The following is a 21,306-nucleotide window of genomic DNA, read 5'->3' on the forward strand; positions in this document are numbered from 1 at the left end:
TTCTGGTATTAAATACCTGTTCTAATATGTGACCCTTCTTCTGAATCACTGGTCTCATTTGTTGAGTAAACATTTCTAGGTCATAATGTTCTGTTGATATAGATTGCCCCTTGAGTTTTATGTAACATGGATTACCTTTCTTCAGGCCTTTTGTTCCAATTCCCCTCCTTAAAGTTTTAAAACCAGGTTTTAGTGGCTTCAAATAGATATGTGTCACACACACATACACATCTATGTATGTATATGTGTGTTTGCATGTATATATGTGTATATTTGTACTCTCCTTTGTTTTGATTTTATTATCACTTTTATTATCATGAAGGTTCCTGATGCTTAAAGTACTACATGTTCATTTGGGCCTAGCTTTTTATGCAAATACTGTATGAGAGGTTGATATGAAAATAGATTTTTTTCCTATATTCTTGTAGAGTATATGGTCTTGGGGAAGATCATTTAAGCAATAATTATTTAATTTATATAAAAATGTTTATTTGGTAATTTCAGAGGTATGGACCAAAACACACATACCTAAAAAGATCACAGATTTTAATATTTTGGTAATGCATTAGGATTCTTTTTTTCCCCCCAAAATAAGATTTATTCTTCACATGGTTGCATACTCAATTATATTTTATTCTCAAATCCGCCAAATTTTCCATTTTAGACAAGAATGCAGTGCCTTAAAGGTGAAAGATATTCTCAGATATATCTATGTCTCTCCTTTCACATAACTTCAGCATCCATAGAATCCTAACTTAATCATCAAAATAAAGGCCGAAAGCAAATTTTACTCAATTACAGTGAAACCTCATCATACTTATTTTCCACGGTAGAAAACAAGGAGAAAATATTGAATGCATCAGACACTACACTTGGCAGCAGTTTTAGGCTGAGGAGCTTGCTGAATGTGATCTACATGTAAACTTTAAGCTTCAGAATAACAATATAAGCAGGTTTCTCTTTAAAAATTTAGGTGGGTTAAAGAACAGCATTACAAATATTTTATTACTTATTTTAAATTCAGTAATAAAATCCAGTGGTACTCTGAAGACAAGAGAAACTCACCAATTTCTGTACCTGGGTACATGAGAGAATCAGTAGGGTAACAGCTAATTCAGTTACAGCTTTGGGTATCAAAGATTTGCAAGGGCTATGTCCTATAGACCTCTTTTCGTTGCATCAAGTACTGTCAGACCAATAGCAATTTTCTGCTCCTAATAGGCATTGAGCATTTTCCCCTACTGTGAAATATTTTTTAGATCATCAAACATCAAATGAGATGTGGTCAGCTGAATTACAGTCATCCAAACTGAAAGATGAAGAATATTAGTCAATCCATTGGTTCTTTAATGCTGTGTCCTTTCAAACAAAACATCAAATATTTCTTGTAGTAGAACTGAAACTCACTTGCAGTAATGCCTAAACACTTCTGAGATGCATTAGGACTTATTGAGAATAATAATTTGAAAATTCAGACTGACTCAAAGAAGGAGGAATTTGTCGATTCATATATCTGAGAATACTAAGTTCAAGCATGGGTGGATCCAGGGGCTCTAATAGTGCCATTAGGAATATCACTGTCTGTTTTGTTGTGTTACCTTTTTTATTCTGGCAGACTTTTCTAAGGAGTGACAATTATGATTCTTAGCAGTTACAGGTTTATCTAATCAATTTGCAGTGTGGGGAGTGTGTCCCTCCTTTTCTGATCGCCTCAACCAAAGTCAGTAGCTTCAGCCAAAGTCTTGGAATCAAACCTTTTTGGCCTAGCTTGGGTAATATGCCCTGAACCGATCACTCTGGCCTGAAGGATGGAATGCTCTGGGCAAGTCTGTGTCATCTCTTTGCTCCTAAAGTTAGTGGTGCCGGTGGGATAGGGAGTTAGGATTGAGATGAGCTCTGACTGAACCAAAAGTGAACTAAAAGTGAGGGGGATGGAAGTTTCCAAAGGAAAGTCAGGACTCTTATTAAATAATAAAACTAGATAGATGAGAATATTCACTGTAGTATAAAAATATAATAAAAGTGTGTTATTTAATCACAGATTGGTGAAGGATTACTACAATGCTAGATTCCCTGTGTACTTAGTTAAGTGGTTTTTGTGTATTAGTCATCTGGGAAGCTTTTAAAATATCTTGACGCCCTGGCTGCACCCCAAACCAATTAATTTCTCGGGGTAATACCCAGGCCTCTGTATTATTTTCTTTCTTTCTTTTTTTTTTTTAAGTTTCCAAAGATTGATTTTAGTACATAGCCAAGCTAATGTTTGTTCAGAGACCTTGTTAACACAGTTATGTGAATTAACTCACTGAACCTATTTATCTGCCCGCTTACCTTTTTACTTTAGTCCCTTTTGCCCTTTAACCTCAGTGACTTCAGAAGCAGAATTGGAGCATTATATTAGTGCCTCTCAAATTATACAGTGAATTAGGATCACCTGGAAATCTTGTTTAAAATGCAGTGCTGGGGCCTACCCATAGAGATTATCCGAGGTGGAACCTTAGAAATTCCTAAGTGGTGCTATGTTGTAGGTCCTAGGACTGTACTTTGAGGAACGTTACATTAGATTGTTAGTATCTTGAAAATTTGCCAGTTTGAAGTTCTTTTATTTGTAGATTATTGTTAAGTCATGTTTCTACCTACTATTCTATGGACTATGTGGTAATTTAGTTCTTATTTCTATTTGGTATGCTTATTCCTCCATTAGCATTTGCTGTACTAGGTTCTGCAGATACAAAGATGGTGTGGACACAAATATACTACACAGCTTCAAACTATTTTGTTGTTATATCAATATTGATTCTGACATCATAAAATCCTAACGTTTATTCAGAGTATTGTTAACAACACACAGAAATTAACTCATAAAACCTATTTATCTGCGCATTTACCTTTTTACTTTAGCCCCTTTTGCCCTTTAACTTCAGTGACTTCAAAAGCTCAAAATTAAAATGACTCAGTGTAATTTAAATGCATCAGTGATTAATATCTAATACGTGCCTTGAAATCATTTATAGTCGTGTATTGTTCTGCTGGTCACAAACATTGTATATTCAAAATAGGCTGCCTATATCCAGACACTCAGTCCCTTTTGGACACAATATTTAATTACTGTATTAATTTTAGGTGTTTTTCCTACTTATGCTTTAAACATTTGTTTGCCTCTCCTTGTGAGAGTTGACTTGCCATATTATTTTGAATCTTGTATATGGTAAAAATAAATCATGTTATAAGATAAAGGCACCCTAGTTATTTTAGTTTACCTATGAGTAGATATGAACTGTATGGTTCTTAACACTTTCTTTTTTATGCTGTTTTGTTTTTAAACAGGCTTATAGCACGTCAGCTTGCTAAAATCCATGCTATTCATGCACACAATGGCTGGATTCCCAAATCTAACCTATGGCTAAAGATGGGAAAATATTTCTCTCTCATTCCCACAGGATTTGCAGATGAAGATATTAATAAAAGGTAAAATTACTTTTACATTTTAAATTATGTTTTACATTGCTTTGCTCATATATTGGGTTTCAAAGATAACTGTAAGGTTTTTGTGTATAAAATCTGGTTTGGTTTATCTCTTTGCATTTAAGTAAAATAAGCATTAATTCATTTGACTCTCAAAAGGCACTACAGAAATTTCCTTCCCTTCCTACAGCTGACTCAAAAAAAAAAGAAGAAAAATAATCAACCCCTATAAAAGTGGGGAAGTGGTGAGCCAAGAAACAAATATGGAGTGTTTATTTGGCAGTAAACATAATATAAAGATTACTATGAATGGGTACATTTTTCGTAGTGTGAGTTGACAATAGAGACCTTTTAAAAAAAATTCCTTCTGTCCAAAGGAAGGCTGTTCTGAAGGGGCCTAGAGATCTATACTGGGACATACTTGGAGTATGAAAAAGTTTGGGTTTTAGTTTACTGTGACTATTTAAGTCTCATGATGCTGAAAATTAATTTACTGGAGTCTCAGCTTTTGTAGGACTTCAGGTTCAGAGTGACTAAGGTATTTCATTTCCTATATAGAAAAATGTGTAAATCAATATTTAGAATCCAAATAATATAAACATGTTTCTTTTCTTCCAGTTTTATTGAGATATAATTGACATACAGCACTGTGTAAGTTTGTGTACAGCATAATGATTTGACTTATATGCATTATGAAGTGCTTACTACAGTAAGTTTAGTGAACATCCATCATAAATAAACAATTAAAGACATAGAAAAAATTATTTTTCCTTGTGATGAGAACCCTTAGGATTTACTCTCTTAACAACTTTCATATACAACATGCAGCAGGGTTAAGGGGGCTAGTGCTGGCCTTCTGGTGGGCAGAACTGGGTCTGGGGGAGCAGGTTGTGGGACCAGAGGTCCCGGATGTAGTGTCGGCCTGCTGGTGGAAAGGGCCCAGATCCCAGAGGGTCCTGGGCCTAGTGCTGGTCTGCTGCTGGGTGGAGCCAGGTCCCAGCGTTTCTGGCTGCAGGGCCCTGGGGTTCCCCAGAATTGGTATTAGACCCCCAGTGGGCAAAGTTGGTTCCTGGCACAGCTGGCTTTGGTGTCCAGCATGTCCTGGAAATTGGTGTCAGCTTGCTGGTGGGTGGGGCAAGATCCCTGGATGCTGCCTGAGGGACCCAAGGGGTCCTAAAACTTGGCCTGCTAGGGCGGGCCTGGGTCCTGGTGCCAGTAAGCTAGAGGGAGGGTTCCAGAATGGCACTTACCAGGGCGAGTGTCCTCCTGGTAGAGTGAGCTCCCCAAAATGGCTGCTGCCGGTGTCTCTTAGCCCAGGGTGGGCTCCATTTGCCTCCTGCCTCTCCAGGAGGCTCTTGAAGATCAACGGGTAGGTCTGACTCAGGCTCCTTTCAAATTACTGCTTCTGCCCTGGATGCCAGAGTGTGTGAGATTTTGTATATGCCCTTTAAGCGTGGAGTCTCTGTTTCCCACAGCCCTCTGGTTCTCCTGAAAGTGTGCCCTTAAAAAGCCAAATGTCTTCCCAGTGCAGGAGTCCCCAGGCTAGGGATCCTGCTGTGGGGCTTGTCCTCTCTCCTGTGGAGAACCTCTGCAATTGTAATTATCCTCCTGTTTGTGGGTTGCCCACCCAGGGGTACGGGTCTTGACTGTGCTGCATCTCTGCCCCTTCTACTCGTCTTCTTGTGGCTTCTTCTTTATACCTTTAAAAAATCTTTTGTGCCAGTCTTCTGGTCTTTCTCGTCAAGAGTAAGCAGCTCTGTAAGTAGTTGTCGTTTTGATGGCGCCAGTGGGAGCCGGTGAGCTGAGTCCTCCTCCTCCTCCATCGCAGCCACTCTTGACAGACATGCAGAGCACAGTCCTGCTGGGACCTTCTGAAATATTCGGCGGCACATGCCTCAGAAACCACACCAGACGTGTTTTTCCATAGTGTGATTAATACTAGTGCAAAAATTGGAAATTTTATTTTGTCTTTATACCTAAAGTGTACATGAAGATTTCAGCTTTTGTATTCAGGAAGTCTTTGCTTTAAGAACAACAGAAGTAAGCAGGACCTGTGGATTTTTTTTTTCTCGTTTCTTTTAATTTTTTATAACTCATTAGCGAAAAATAGCTGTATTGTTTTGAGCTTGATTATTTCAAAGATTAGTTTGACTCACTCTGTGTGTGCTTTATTTACAAAGTTTGTCAAACTTTGAATGGATAGGGATATTATACCCCTTTAACTGGGATAGGCAGACACCTGGAAGTGTGTCAGGTGTATTGGATATTCAGAAAGTGATAACATAAAAACAAAAAAAATTCTCTTTTGAAATAGCTATTTTATTGAAAGATTTTGGGAAAAATCACTTTAGAATAAGTAGATGGCAGTGGTGCAGAGTTGAGAGGCAGTATGGTACTGTATGGATTAAGAGTACAAGACTGGAGCCAGACTGCCTGGGATCAAATCTCAGTTCTGCTGTGTAACCTTGGACAAATTACCTATTTATTCTTCCGTAAAACATAAATAACAAAGGTAGTATATTTACCTTTTAGGGGTTCTGTGAGGATTAATTGAGTTGGTATATACAAATTTCTTAGAACCGTGCTTGGCCATATAAGTGCTAAATAAATGTTAGCTGCTATTTTTAAAATTATTATTAGTCAGAGAAGGTTACTTCAAATGCTTGAGGTTAGTGATACTTGGGTAAAGCTGGAGATGCAGTGTGGTAAATAATGAAAGAACCTCCCCCCAACAGAAAATATACAACTAAAACATTAAAAACAGTTAAAATATTAAAAATGTTTCATATTTTCTTCCATTCCTTTTTGTCTGTACATGATTGTAATTATGTTAATAATCCTTTGAATCCTATTATTTCCATTCAACTCAGTACTTTTAAAATAAATTCTTGAATAATTTCACCATTTTAAAAAGCGCATATAAGGATCTCTGTTGGAAGGTATGTGTAGAAGAGAATGCAGGAGTGGGGAGAACAATGAATAGGCAAATTCATTAAAGTAAACTCAGTGATACAGAATTTTTTTGTGTTATAAAATGGAAATGTAAGGGGTAATTTGAGAGACGATATAGAGAAAGAATGAAGAGAACTTATTTTGTAAGCCTGATGGTGCTATTGAAGAATTAGTAGTAGCACCTTATTTTTGTTCCGTTGTATTTTTATCAAATTATTACAAATACAGCACAATAAATAGTACAGAAAAGAGTGTAGGATAAAAAGCCATGATCACTAATCCTTCTTGCCATACCAACACTCACCCTTCCCAGTCTGACTACTGAGGCAGTTCTCTGTAAAGATGAGTATTCTGTGATGTGGTTACCATATGATAGTATCATAATTTTATATGATTAATGATTGTATGATTATCATATAATAATGAGTTGATTTATCAATAGTAGATAATATCTATTGACTATCAAATGTGACTTTAGCTGGTTTATACTACATTCACCCTTCCAAGCTTGAAATAGATGTTTTAGTTCTTTAATGGACTATCTTTGTAACTTTACATAATATACTTAAACTTTTTATTTAACTCTTTGTGTCTTGGTTTCCCCCATCTATAAAATGGACATAAACATAAGACATTTAGAATAGTGGTAGTAATTGTTAGCTGTTAGATATATATATTATTCCCTCACCCCATTTTGTACTGATACATTTTTTACTTTTCTGCCCTGCATTTTAACTGTTGATCTGTTTGTTTTTATTCATGTTTAAGTTCTTTTTAATGGTTTTTCTGTATTCTAATCTTTAGAATAATTGGCTTGCTTTAATTCAGAAGTCTGTGCATTTAAATGGAAAGGACTTATTAAAAATAGATTTTCTTTGGTATGTATAGAAATATCGAATTACTGTGTCATGCACCAGAAAGTAACATAGTGCTGCAGGTCATTTATATTTGAAAAACAAACAAACTCAGAGAAAAAGAGATCAGATCTGTGGTTACCAGAGGTGGGGTATGGGGAAGGGGGAATTGGATGAAAGTAGGCAAAAGGTTCAAACTTATAGTTACAAAATAAATAAGTGCTAGGGATGTAATATAAAACATGATAAATTAACACTGCTGTACGTTATATATGAAAGTTGTTAAGAGAGTAAATCATGAGTTCTCATTACAAGAAAACTATAATTTTTTTCTTTTTCTTTTATTTTGTATCTTTGTGAGATGATGGCTGCTCATTAACCTTATTATAGTAATCATTCCGTGATGTATGTAAGTCAAATTATGCTGTACACCTTAAACTTACACAGTGCTGTGTGTGTCAATTATATCTTAATAAAACTAGAAGGAAAAAAATCAGTTCTATATGACAAAAAGAAAAGAAAAGAAGATTTTATTCCTTAATGAAACTTTAAAAAATGTTGCCATTAATATAAACAAGATATAACTCTTTTTTTTTTTTTTAAACTGAAAGGTTCCTAAGTGATATCCCAAGCTCTCAGATTCTTCAGGAAGAAATGACTTGGATGAAGAAGATTCTTTCTAACCTGGGCTCACCTGTTGTGCTTTGCCATAATGATCTGTTGTGTAAGAATATAATCTACAATGAGAAACAAGGTAGGTGTTTGACTTTAGCAGTGAGTAAGGTTTTTTTCTTCATGTTCTTAACAATCCTTTGATCTTTGTGTCAGTAAATTTAATTCAAACGCAAGGGTTAAAAACATGTGTGCAGTCTTCAACATTTTCTTTTGGTTACAAAGTCATGGTAACTGTGCTAAATTAGGAATGTATATTCTCTTTATAGTTGTATAAAATATGTTTCTTAGAATTGGTTTATTAGAAACAGTTTTTGGTTTCTGTTAGAGTTTTAAATGAAAAATGATAAAATGACTTGGTTTATGAATTTAATTGTAAATATTTGGTAGTTCATGGTTTGAAAATGCACCTGCTTGTAATGGGAGTAATTGAAAAACCAGCTGACATTGTACTATTTTATAAATATAGAAATTTTTTGAGTGTCGGGGGGGACAGCAGTATTAGAAGCAAATATGTCTCTAGGTTTCCTATTACCTGTTTATTATACTGATTTGTTAGATATTTTGATGCTAAGGAGGGAGCCACAGATGGAGGAAATTTTATTTGTAGTTGCTGAAATTTTATCTACTAAAGTAATAATCAAGACAATTTAGTAAATTGTTTTAACATTTTTTGAGATGGTCAGTGAACTTTTTGGTGAAATGTTTTTTGGGATTGTTCCTATCTTGCTGTATTCAAATTCTCTGTGTTTTTATAGTTAAGAAACACTTGGTTGTATTATATTATTGGATAAAGTGGTTTGAGGTTTGGTTGCTAAAGCGGTAGGTGCCCTTCAATACTACCTTGGCATTTTTAAAACATAATTTTGGTTGAAAGATTAGTATTAATTCAAAAAGTCTATTTGAAACTTTGAAGCTATTGCATTTTGTAGGAAACCAGTTTTGAACATAGGTATCATAGTTGGAAGATTATTTTGAATTAAAAGTGTGCTGTTGTGAAGATATTGAAGCCAAAGAATTCTGATTAAGTGGTCATATTATGTTAAATTACTATTTATGACCATTCTTATCAGATTGTAAGCTGAGACTGTGCTAATGCAAAAGCTTTTAATATTTGTAACTGACTTTAATTTGAAGACAACGAACCAAAGAACACTGTCAAGGGTGGTAGACTGAAGCACATATTTTCAAAAACACACTTAAGTACCTTTTATATTTGATATTTTAATTTGGATTAGAGATTCTATTTTTAAAAAATTTTCTGAGCTAACATCTTTATTTTGAATGTCTTGAAGTCTGTGTGGAATCGTTTTTTGAAAACTTCAGGTGTACCCCAAAACATTAAGTACTTGACAGTGTCCTTTAATTTATTATTATCCATTTATTATATATAATTGTCATAGTATATATGTACTACATTGTATACTAGTAACCAAATCTCAATGCCATTTGTGAGACTAGAGTATTAGTTATGCATTAAAGCGATGTATATTAGCTTTTAAGTTCAGTGCAAGATCTAATAAACACATTATTTTATATAACGGAATTTCAAGTGAGGGTCTTCATCTTACATTTGAAGTGGACACTCAGCTTTATTTTTAACTGCAAGTTAATTAAGAGAATCTGTTATTTCCTTTGGAATATTATTTTAACTTTTCATATTTTAATTTTATAAGTTTCTTTTGAATATTCATTTCACTGAACAAACTTGTTTATAATCTAAAACATAAGGGACCAAAAAAATCAGATTACTATGTCTTAGGTAAAAAAATTAATTTTTACTTTTTTATTTAACCAGTTGCCTATCTAAACTACTGATTAGTGATATGAAAAGTTCTCATATTTTCAAATAAAATATTTATGCTTCAGTCTGGCTTTAAGAGTTCAAGGTTGTCATTGTTTACTTTACCACGAGTTACCTAAATCATACTTTTGTGTCTAATTTTTCTTCCCTACACAGAAGAATAAAACTCGCAGTTCAACAAGTGTAAATATGTTGATACAGGTTTTAGAGTTTGCCCTTCTTCACAGAAGTCTGTTATGTACCATTTGTTTCTTCTTGTCTTTGTGGTTGTGTTTGTGTGTTAGTTGTGGAGATATTCTGTTATTTTTTTCTTACCAATGGCTTTATACTGTCCGTTAGGAAGGCTACTTTGGACTTTGTGGCATCCATTAAAATCAATTCCTATGTGATTAGTTGATACATAAGCATTAAGAAAACATGGTTGGAATATTGTTCAGGTAAAATCTGAAACTCATGACAATGGCAAGAAGCTTGTTCTTTTTATTATTATCTTACTCTGTTTCAAATTAGGAGCTAATGGTTTTGAAGTAATGTGACTATGACATATTTGTCTTTAGTTATAAGGAGAAGTAACATGCCTCATACTTTATAAAAGGTAAATTATATAAATTTAGTAAGTTTAATAAGCAGAAAATATATATATTTGAGCTGTAGCATAGCATTAGTACTTATAATTGCAATATCAAGGAGGATCATGAAAATTAGAAATGTGCACTGCAAAGTTCTTTACCTGAACTTGTTAATTGATTATAGCATCTAAAAGCCAAGTGTCAAGTCTTTTCAAATTAAAATGGTTTCTACAAAGAATAAATGATTAAGCTATATATTATGTTCACAAATGTGTTTGATTTGTTATCACTTGTTAAATCATTCATGTGATTTGAGGTCAGGACTTCACCATTTTGTATCCACCTATGATACATATAAAAATAACAAGATGAAAGCCACGGGACTAGCCTTTGCATCATCAATCTCAGTATCTCTCTGTAGTGTGTTTCAGACCCTTAATTTCTTGGAAGTACAAATTTTAGTTAAACTTCATGAATTTATATTGGATCATCTTGAAGTCTCTGCATGTACTTTTCAAACGTAGTGTTAGATTTTTTTATATGTTGTAACTAGATTAAAAATCTCTAAGTAACTCTTACAAGCAGATATATTACTCTTAAAAGAGCAATCAAACTCTTAACTCTTAAGTAACTTAAAAGAGAAGTCAAAAAGAATATAGATTTTGGAACCAAGCACACTCGTGTTCAAATCCCTGCTTAATCACATATGGAAGTAGGTGGTATTAGACAATTCATTTTATCTCTTCATTAAGTGTTTATATTTGATCCTTTACTATCTGCACCAGAATCACCTAGGGTACTTGGGAAACATGTAGGTTTCTGGGCTCCATCCAAGACCATCTGAACAAGAATTTCTACTGATGGGCTTAGGACTCTGCATGTTTAGCAGATTTCTAGGAAGTGCTTATACTGCTGATAGTCTAGAACTTTTATTTGCTTTATTTGAAACTTAGGAGATGATATCTACTTCAGATGGTTCCTGGCAAGATTTTAGATGATGCATGTAATGTAAATAGCACCAGACTAGGTGCTTAGCAGCTCTCAGTTGCAGTTATTATACCGTGATAGGAGTTGGCAAACGTTTTCTGTAAGGGGCTATGTAGTACATACTTTAGACTTTTCGTCCCATGTTATAGTCTCTGTTTCCACTATTCAGATCTGTGTTGTGGCACAAACACAGCCATATACTGTTCATATAATTCATGAACAAATATGTGTGGCTGTGTTCCAATGAAACTTTGTTTACAGAAACAGGCACTGAGGTGGATTTGACTTGAGAACACATTGTTTGCCAACCCCTGTATTATGTTTATAGGAGATGCATTATACAAAATGTATCTGATTCTGAAAAAGTGAAAATGGTTACTATCAGTATAAGCCAGAAGGATTTATGGCTCATTGGTATGCGGTGACAATTCAGATTATCTTTAAGTGCAATTTACAGATTCTATCTTAACTATAACTTGAGTGATTAAAGTTTAAAAATGTATATATGTATATGTATATATACGTACTCATATATACACACACACAAGACTGTGAGCACCCTGCAGTTTATAGGCATTTTCACCTGCGAATGTTACAGAACTGGTAGGCATCACAGAAGAAATACTGCTTCTACTTGTTTTCATCATGTCAGTTGACAGGACTCAGGAATATGGGAGAAGAGTAAGCTTCCTTTCTGAAGTTGATGGTAGCTGTCAAGATTTTTGAAAAGTTAGTCAGTGCCAGGAATTAGGTGGTTGGTAAGACAGCAGCCCATTCCTTGGCTTCAGTGAAATGACATCTTAAAAAGGTAAGAAAAGTATACTTAATGATATGATGATAGAATTTGTTACATAATAGTAAAACCAAAAGCAGTGGTTCTCGCTCCAGAATTGTAAGGTAAGACTTACATCAGTCATCTTTTAAATTAATCAGCAATTAATTAAAAAGAATTTATACTAAGTAGAACAAATTTCAGTATTGCTTATTGACTGACTTCAAATCTAATATTTTAATTTCAACTAATCCTTTAACTGCTGACATGTTAGAAGTAATTGCTAAAGCTTTTGAGTTTGTTGTCTCATGTCTTGATGCTCTGTCAGAATGTTTATTGGTGGCTGTTTTGTTTCTCCTTTTCCCCCATTCATAAAAGCTTCATAAAAAGTTCACTTGAAGACCTAATTGTAACTTAAAATGGCTGCCATTGATTATTTTCTCTGTCAGCAAATGCGAGAAGCTGATTCACAGCTATTTAAGGAAATAAAAAATGAGTGGAAGAAAAAGGAAGCTTTTCTGGGAATTACAGAGTAAGCCAGGTTTTTCTTTAGAGTTTTAAATAAAACAATATAAATAGAAAATGGGTGAGTCACCATTCTTAGTCACTTGATTGACTCTAAATCTTATCCACTTTATTGTTATTCATGAAAAGGCATTGATATGGTTGTTATTTTATTGATATTTAAACAAGTTTTTTGTTTTATTTTAAAATTTAAATTATATTTTTATTTGCTAACCTATATTTTCCAGGGTGGAATTTTTATGAAGGATAATCTTAACCTTGTTTTAACTTGTAGTCTGGATCACTATTTAGTATAAAATAAAATAACCCTAAATCAGGTAATAAAAAACTTTAAATGGACTGTAAAAACCTGAACTATCAAGGAAGAGCTACCTTAAATAGTTACTAGTTCAGTGTTTTTTCTTTACTCATACATTCATTCCCACTGTATGTTCAGTCATATACTGGAATAAGAATGTCAGAAATGCCATATTTTGTTCCTCAATATTTCATGCTATCCCCCGCTTCCATTTAAATATGTGTTATCATTGTGTCTGAGCATTTTCTGCAAAACTTCCATTTATTTCACTAGCATTTGAATACTTCCTGTGTGCTAGGATTTGCTCTGTGGATTGCATAAGGAAAAGTGGAAGGGACCTACTGCCTCTCCAGGAAGCCATGTGCCATGTAGTGGACGAGTCAGTCACAATACAGAAGTTTACATTCAGAATGATGAGTGCTGTGTGGTGAAGGTGTACACGTCCAGGGTAAAGTTACTGGACGCTAGAGTAAGGGATGAAGCGAAAGTTTCCCAGAACAGAATACTTCCTTTTTCTGTGTATTAGAGAGCATTTTGCCAACATTAGTGTAATCATGGTTACTTTTTCTCTCCGTTCTCTTTCTGCCTTACATAACACTGTAGAGCAAGTAGAGTGAGTTGGAAACATTTTCAGGTTCTCATATTGGTTATTTTGCTTTTCATCTTTATCCATTTCTCTGTAACAACAATAAATAAAAGGAGTCCAAATGAATGTATCATGTGAATTATATAGCCTTAGTTAATAAGCTAATTTTTTTGGTTTTAAAGTACTTTAAATATTATTTAAACTGTACTGAAATTTGAACAATTTAACTCAGTAGAGTGTGGATTTCATTACTGCGAAGATACGTAAGAAACGAAAAAAGAAAAATGTAGCATTTGAACATTCAGATTATAGTTTTATTCAGTAATCTTATGCTTTACCCACTGTGTGCTAATTATATACAGATAAAATATAGTCTTAGCTCTTAAAGCAATGCTTTACTTTTTAGAGGTCAAGGATCCCTTGAGAATCTGGAAAATTGAGAATCCCCTCAGAATCTGCCTATATAAAATTTTGTGTAAAATTTTCGGGAGTATTCTCATTTTCTTTCCACCCTTGAATCCCCAATTAAAAATTCATATCTTAAAGAATTAACAAGATAGTCATGCCATATGAGCTATTAATTATTATAGTGATGTGGATGTTCCTCTAAATACTTGGAAAATTTAGAATTCAGAAGTTAAATTTGTAGAAGAAAAAAGTTCAGTGCATTTTTTTGGTAGGAAAGCATTTTCCAGTAATTTGATTTTTCTGGCACCCGAAATAAGGGAAGCAGGCCTCTTTAATTTTACTTTGTTGCAGAAGATTAAATTTAAGGTTGAGTTCCACTTTGTTTGCAGTTGTTTGAAAAGAATAGTTAATGCAGATTAAAAAAATTTTTTTTTCCTTTTAAGCTTTGTGTCTTGTAAAATGTGAGTTTGCCAAATTTTCTTCATCTGCTACAGATTAGGTATGCCATTGTTGCTGCCATGTGGCGGCGCACCCGTGCTTCTTAAACGCACTGACTGGAGGTTTATCGCATCACTTGTTCACATGCACGGAGCCTGGTAACAGCCTCATCTGTATCTTGTTAGCTTCATTTTCTTATTTTTAAAATTTCATTATTTATAAACTCAACATAGCATTTAAAAATAAAGGCTAGTTTTAATGAATTAATGCTGCTACAAAAAGTCATTGCTAAAATTTTCATACTGAAACAGATTTTAACTTTTGTTAAAATGATCTATGCTTTATTTAAATTGTATTTATAAGCAGGCATGTTTTACCTGCCATTTTATTTATGTTTGCCAAATTCTAAATATAATTTTGAAAATTGAAATTGAAGCTTTTGTTTATGTGGCAAAAGTAAGCTTCAGGACTGGGCTGTGTATTTTTATTGGCATGTAACAGTTAATATGAGCTCTACAAGAATTTGTGTTTAAAAGAGCTAAAGCAATCAACAGCTGCAATTTAAAACATTGTTTATTAAAACTATTTGGTTGGCTCAGTAATACAACTTGGTAAATCCTCTGGAATCCTGATTTCTTGAAGGCTGGGTGGTTAGGTATTTCTCAAATCATGTTTAGCCTCTTATTCATCTTAATCTTTTTAAACTGTCATTTTTTTTTCCTCCTAAAAGTAGTGTTTATTGCAAAGAATAAAGGAAGAAAGGTCACTTGTCTACCATCTGAAATGAAACTAGTAGAAACATTTTGTTTTGGTTTATTTCCATTCATCTTTTTTCCCCTATGCATTATATTTTTTTTTCTTTTTTCCTCTCTTCAGGCATAATATTTTAATAATTTGGATCAGTGTGTTTACTATTTTATGTCTTTTTTCATATAACATTTGTAATTCTCCTGGTCATTTAATAATTTTTGAAAATGAAATTTTTATCATGGCTGCAAAGTATTTTGTCATGATGGTGGTCTTTACTCTCTCATTCCCAAGGGTACCTAGAAAAAAATTTTTAAATATGTTCTGACTTTTCATTTCGGAGCTTATTAGTAAAGTGATTTGGTTAAAGCTTGTTCTGTCTTCCCATCCTGCAAGTTTAGTGAAGTGATTTGGTTAACGCTAAGACTTTCTGTGGAATAGTTTTTGTGAATTCAGGAATTTAAACTGGTTGAGTTGTAGTGGTTTATGTAGTTACCAACTTTTAAAAACCTTATATTATTTTGTCAATATGCATATAGATTTTGGTAACTGGGCTTTTATACTTTGGTAATCTCACTTATTTTACTCTAGACTTGACTATTATAAAAATTTTGAATTAAATATTAAATACAATTACATTAAATTTTTTGGCTTTTGTCTAAAATACTCCACTTGCCATTACATTTTTCTGTCATATAATTCTTTTTCTGAGTTTGAATATGATCAACATACATCCCCAGATTAAACATATAAATCTGTATGACACATGACAGTTCAAAAGCTCTTTTATCTGGGAAAAGCCAGTGTGTATAAACCAGAAGTTTGTTTTGTTACCTCAGCTTGATGTTTTAAAAGACAATGTAACTAGACATATGCTGTGCATTTTCTCAATATCAGCAGCTTAGAAACTATTCTTATAGCCATCTCTGTTCATGTATCCATTTTAACTGTTGAGCCCTGTTAGCCTTTGAGTTTGTGATCCCTTGATGTGGACAGTGACCCATTTTGATTTTTTTTTTTTAAATGTTTCACTCTGTCTCTCTTTCTCTCTCTCTTTTTCTCGTCTTTTAAAAAATAGGACCTATATCTCTGTTGAGCCAAACCCTCTCTAATACTCAGTACTCGAAAATGAAGTGTTTATAAGCAGGAGTTTGTCCCCTGGGCAGGCGGAACAGGATAGTCTTTGGAGAATTATAATGAAATACGCATATCTGTATCTGTATTTAGCACTAATTTAGAATAGGAATCTCTTTAGTTTATGTAAAAATTTCTCAAATTAAAAAAATATTTAAAAGCAACTATACCTTTGCTCTTTTTAAATGATAAAACAACCACCTTAAGGCTGCTCAAATATGCTATTGGAAACCTTAATTATGTAGCATTCCAGGAATATGTAAGAGTTTGATAGCAACTAACTTCTTAAATTAGGCATGGTGTTATGTTGATCAGCAAGTGCAGGGTTCTCAGAATTTAAGTCTTTGAAAGTCTGTATTTTATTTCCATATATAGATTAGCTTGTCAATTCACTGTTGGAGTATCATAGATTAATTTTTTGTTAAAGTTGCGTAGATTATTAAGTTTCCAAAGATAGTTTTCATTTCTAACCAAACTTGAATTTTTAAGTAACTGATGCCCCCATGTGGTTAAAGACATATTTTGCTTTTGTTTGAACTTGTAGAATGACTGTATTTTGACTTTTCTGTAGTGTAGTGGACATTAATGTTCACAAAGAAGCTGTTGACCCAGATAAATAATTTGAATTTTGTAAAGCTCATTGCCATAAAATTCACAGCCTTACCCTGTATTGTCTCAGAAGTGCATGTAACCAAGCACGTACAATGAGACAAAATATTGGAAGCTATTTAATTATAAATAGCATAGGGATTTTCTGATCCTATATGTGATTTCTTATGTCTCTGTTTTTGTGTCTCACATAGGTGATGTACAGTTCATTGATTATGAATATTCTGGATACAACTACCTGGCATATGATATTGGAAATCATTTCAATGAATTTGCAGGTAAAATCTAGAGGAACATGTTCCTCTAATGGAGTAGCATATATAATTTTGAAAGGATGCTTTTTGAATTGTTTTTTCTTTTCTTTAAAGAAGATCAGCTGGGGGTAGGAGCAACAATTTTTATTTTCTTCCTGACCTTTTTGGTTTTTCTTTATTATTGGAGGAAAGAGATGATGACCTCTTCCTTAATTTCTTAAGGAAAATAATGATTGTGGCTTTTTGTGTGTGTGGCTTTTGTTAAGAATTGACATAGTTGCTTCGTAAATCTCATCTCATCTGATTTTTTCTACACAACAATAAGTTGGGTAATATTCCCAGTTTACAAATGAGTAAAGTAACTCACCAAGGTCACAGTAAAATGCAAAGAACTAAGATTTGAAAACAACTTTTTAATCATTTAAAAGCCTTTGCTGTTTCTATTGTGTAGTAGGGCTTTTGGAATGTTGTTTAACTAAAAAGCTCAAGAATTTTTTTTTTTTTTTTTTTTTTGTCATTGGCTATGAATAATTGAAAAGCTGGTCATTTTTACCCCAGAAAATAATCTTTTATTACCATCAAAGGTAAAAGTTTAAGTTTTTTAATGTAAGTATAATTAATTTAAAATACATTTTATGGCTATATTTAGAAACATGAAATGCTCTAAAATAGTGAAGATTAGGGAATTCCCCTGGATGGTTTATACCTAGCAGGAACTTTTCATTGCTGAATTTGTATTTTTATATATTTATGTATTCATGTATTTTCACATACTTCTAAGTTACCAGACTGGGTAAAGAGAGTTGGGGGAAAGTTTTAGTTTACATGTTTTCAGTTATTTCCCTCCACCAAGCCTATATACATTGCCGTATCCCCAGATACATGTTGTACATAAATATCTATAGGAAGGGAAAGCAGTTGTGCATATAATGAGATATCACCGTGTTAGTAATATGGATAGTCGCTGCTGTGGATACCAAAGAGTGATCTTAATATGATTTTGTGTAGAAAAAAACTGAAAAAGTTAGAGTTTGGTTGTGCAGATAGAAGAGAAAGAGAGGGCACTGCAGGAAGAAGGAAGAAATCTTCAAGATGAGTATACCTATTTCTGTAGGATATAAAATCCATGAAGAAGAATAGAGTGTCATAAGACCAGAGAAGTAAGTTTGGATCAACTTAGGAAGAACCTTGAACACTGGGCAAAATACTATGAACTAAGATTAGTATTTTTCAAACTATACATCATGAGATCAGGTATGTGGGGTAATTAAAGCAAGGAATGGAAAAGAAATAGAAAGTATCAGAATTGGAAGGTGTAGTTAGGGTAAATATTGTTCTGTGAAACTTAGTATCAGGTGTGTGTATAAGGTTTCAATATAAAAATATATTTCTTACTCTGTGAGAAATGATTAAAGAAGCTTTAGAGCTACAGTTCTAGGAAATGCTCTAGATATTAGTGTGCATAAGAATCTCATAAGAATCTCCTGAGGTACTTATTAAAATCGAAGATTTGTGGCTTCTGATGCAGGTGATTCAAGCTTCATACTTTGAGGAAAAATTGAGGCAATGAGAATTGATTATGGTGATCAACTGTATTGTACACTAGAATTTAATTTGGAATACATTATGATTGGTTTATTATTCTAATAAATGCTATTTACTTAATAATATCTAGTATTTCAGCCCCAAATGGAAACATTTAATAATTTTTTTCTGAAAAAATATGTAGATGGTAGGGATTATTAAAGTTTGCACAAGATGTGTAATGTGTTCTTAAAAATCTCAGTGTACTTTCTTTTCTATTTTAGGTGTGAGTGATGTAGACTATAGTCTTTATCCAGATAGAGAACTGCAAGGCCAGTGGCTGCGTTCTTACCTTGAAGCGTACAAAGAATATAAGGGTTTTGGGTCTGAAGTTACTGAAAAGGAAGTAGAAATACTCTTCATTCAAGTCAATCAGTTTGCATTGGTAAGTTTAAATTTAAACAATTAATGAAAGATTCTTGATATAATGTTAAAAACTAAAAATTTTCATCATTTTTTAAACAGTTGCCCATTTTGAGTTTTGTGAACTTGTTATTTGTTTAAAATAATGACAAAATGAGATTGTTTAAAATTCCCCCACTATAATGCTTTTGAAGACAAAAATTTTGTTTCATTCACTGCTATATCCCCAGCCTCTAGAACAACAGTGCCTAGCCACATGGTTAAGTGCTCAGTGAAATTATTTGTTTAATGAATGGATTCTTGTTAGAGTTAGGATTAATGGGCCTCTCACTGCTGTGGCCCCTCCCGTCGTGGAGCACAGGCTCTGGACGCGCAGGCTCAGCGGCCATGGCCCACGGGCCCAGCCGCTCTGCGGCATGTGGGATCCTCCCAGACCGGGGCACGAACCCGTGTCCCCTGCATCGGCAGGCGGACTCCAAACCACTGTGCCACCAGGGAAGCCCTCTTTCTTTATGTTATAAAAAACATAATCAAGGACAGATTTATGGGTAGTAAGGTTTTTCCACAATATATTTAATCATCACATGTTAACATGTTAACATATCATGTTAACATGATAAAAGTAGATTGGAAGGACTGGTAGAATTATGTTTTCATAACCACCAGTATTTTGTCTTACTGAGCTTCTTTTGATAAGCAGTTATTTCCTGCCTCTTTGATATTGTAATGCTTTATTATTTTCAAGACCCACTTCTCTTTACTCTAAAAGCATTTATGTTTTCAATTTTTAGTTCATTTAAATTACCTTTTGAGAATGACGTGATGCCATTAGAATAAGCTTTCAGCTAAGGTGTTGTGACTAATTAAATTGAATACTGGGTTGAAGTTATTTTAGCTACTACTTCTTTTTAGTTTTAATATAATTCTCTGCAGTTGACATGGGGAATATTAGCTATGTAGTCTTCACAAATAGACCCTATTGGTGGCTCACAGGTGTACTGTTTCCATAGTCTTAAGAGCAGCATTCCCCCAGAGCCGTACAGAATACATCTTAAGTAAGAGGGTGTGCTGAAATGTGACTTCTTTACCTGCTGTTTTGATGTCTATTTTGAGTCGAACTGTTGGTTAAATTAATGACATGCTCTCCAGTTGGTCCTAGGATGCCTGCTGTTTCTATTTATTCTATTTAAGCATGATCTTAAAGAAGAGAATATAGGGTTTTCTTAACAATAATGACATAATTGCTAAATCCAGTTAAAACTCTTCAGTCTTTATCTTACTTGATCTGTCCATAGCATTTGACATTATTTTCCATTGATTGCAATTTTTCCTTTCGTTAATTTTTGTGCTCCCATTCTTCCTTGGTTTTCCTCTTTTGTGCCCTCCTGCTTGTCTCCTTCTCTGGCTCCTCTTTCTTCTTACTCTTCCTCCAACCCTCTTACATGCTAGTGTTTCCTAGTGTTCGGATTTTGGGCTTCCCTCCTTTCATTTTATGTACATTATATACTTTTTTTTTTTGGCCGTGCCACACGGCTCGTGGGATCTTAGTTCCCTGACCAGGGATTGAACCCAGACCCTCAGCAGTGAGAGCATGGAGTCCTAACCACTGGACTGCTGGGGAGTTCCCCACTTTTATATACTTCTATTGGGTGATCTAGTCCCATGACTTTTATTGCCCTTTCTGTTAATGATCCCACTGACAGGCTCCAGATCAGTACTGACTGTATCTATCCAGGGTCCCATTAGTATTTGACCACAAGGTGTCCAAACTTGAATTTTTTTTTCTGCATCCTATCCTCTGTCCCATTCTTTATTCTTTATTGTACTATCTTGACTTAATTAAAATGCTGTCCATTCTGTTGCTGTATTCTGAAACCAGGAAAGAAGGAATTTTTTTTCATGTGTTCCTCTTCTTCTCACATTTTTTCTATTTTCAGATTCTATTCTAAAATTCTGTCAATTCCAACCCTTTCTCCTTAATTGCATGACCTTTGATTAAGGCCTTTGTCTCTCACCTATGTTAGTCTTTACTGGTCTCTTTACCTGCAGGTTTTTTCTGTCTGTAATTCACACTGTATATTTTAAAAGTGCTCTTTCTAATAACTAGAATCTAATTTATGAATCTGATTGTGTCACTTTCCTACTTTATGACTCCCTGTGACTTACAGAATGAAATCCAAATGATAGCATCTACAAATTGTCTTATTTCCCACTAAATTTCTCACCTACCACCTCCTCTCTGGCAGAGTCATCTTGTTTTCTAAACACTCCAGGGTGTTTTAAGC

General features: G+C 33.9%; 1 protein-coding gene across 1 annotated transcript in view; it reads left to right on the forward strand.

The window, feature by feature from the left end:
• ETNK1 (ethanolamine kinase 1) overlaps positions 1–21,306 on the forward strand; it is a 68,775-nt gene that overhangs the window by 29,925 nt on the left and 17,544 nt on the right. The window contains exons 3-6 of the mRNA XM_004270918.4: positions 3,328–3,468; positions 7,883–8,025; positions 17,015–17,098; positions 18,883–19,043. Coding sequence (XP_004270966.2) covers positions 3,328–3,468; positions 7,883–8,025; positions 17,015–17,098; positions 18,883–19,043 — 529 coding nt within the window. The remainder of the gene's footprint in view (positions 1–3,327; positions 3,469–7,882; positions 8,026–17,014; positions 17,099–18,882; positions 19,044–21,306) is intronic.

The sequence above is a fragment of the Orcinus orca genome, chromosome 11, assembly GCF_937001465.1.
Source record: "Orcinus orca chromosome 11, mOrcOrc1.1, whole genome shotgun sequence".
In the NCBI taxonomy this organism is placed as follows: Eukaryota; Metazoa; Chordata; class Mammalia; order Artiodactyla; family Delphinidae; genus Orcinus; species Orcinus orca.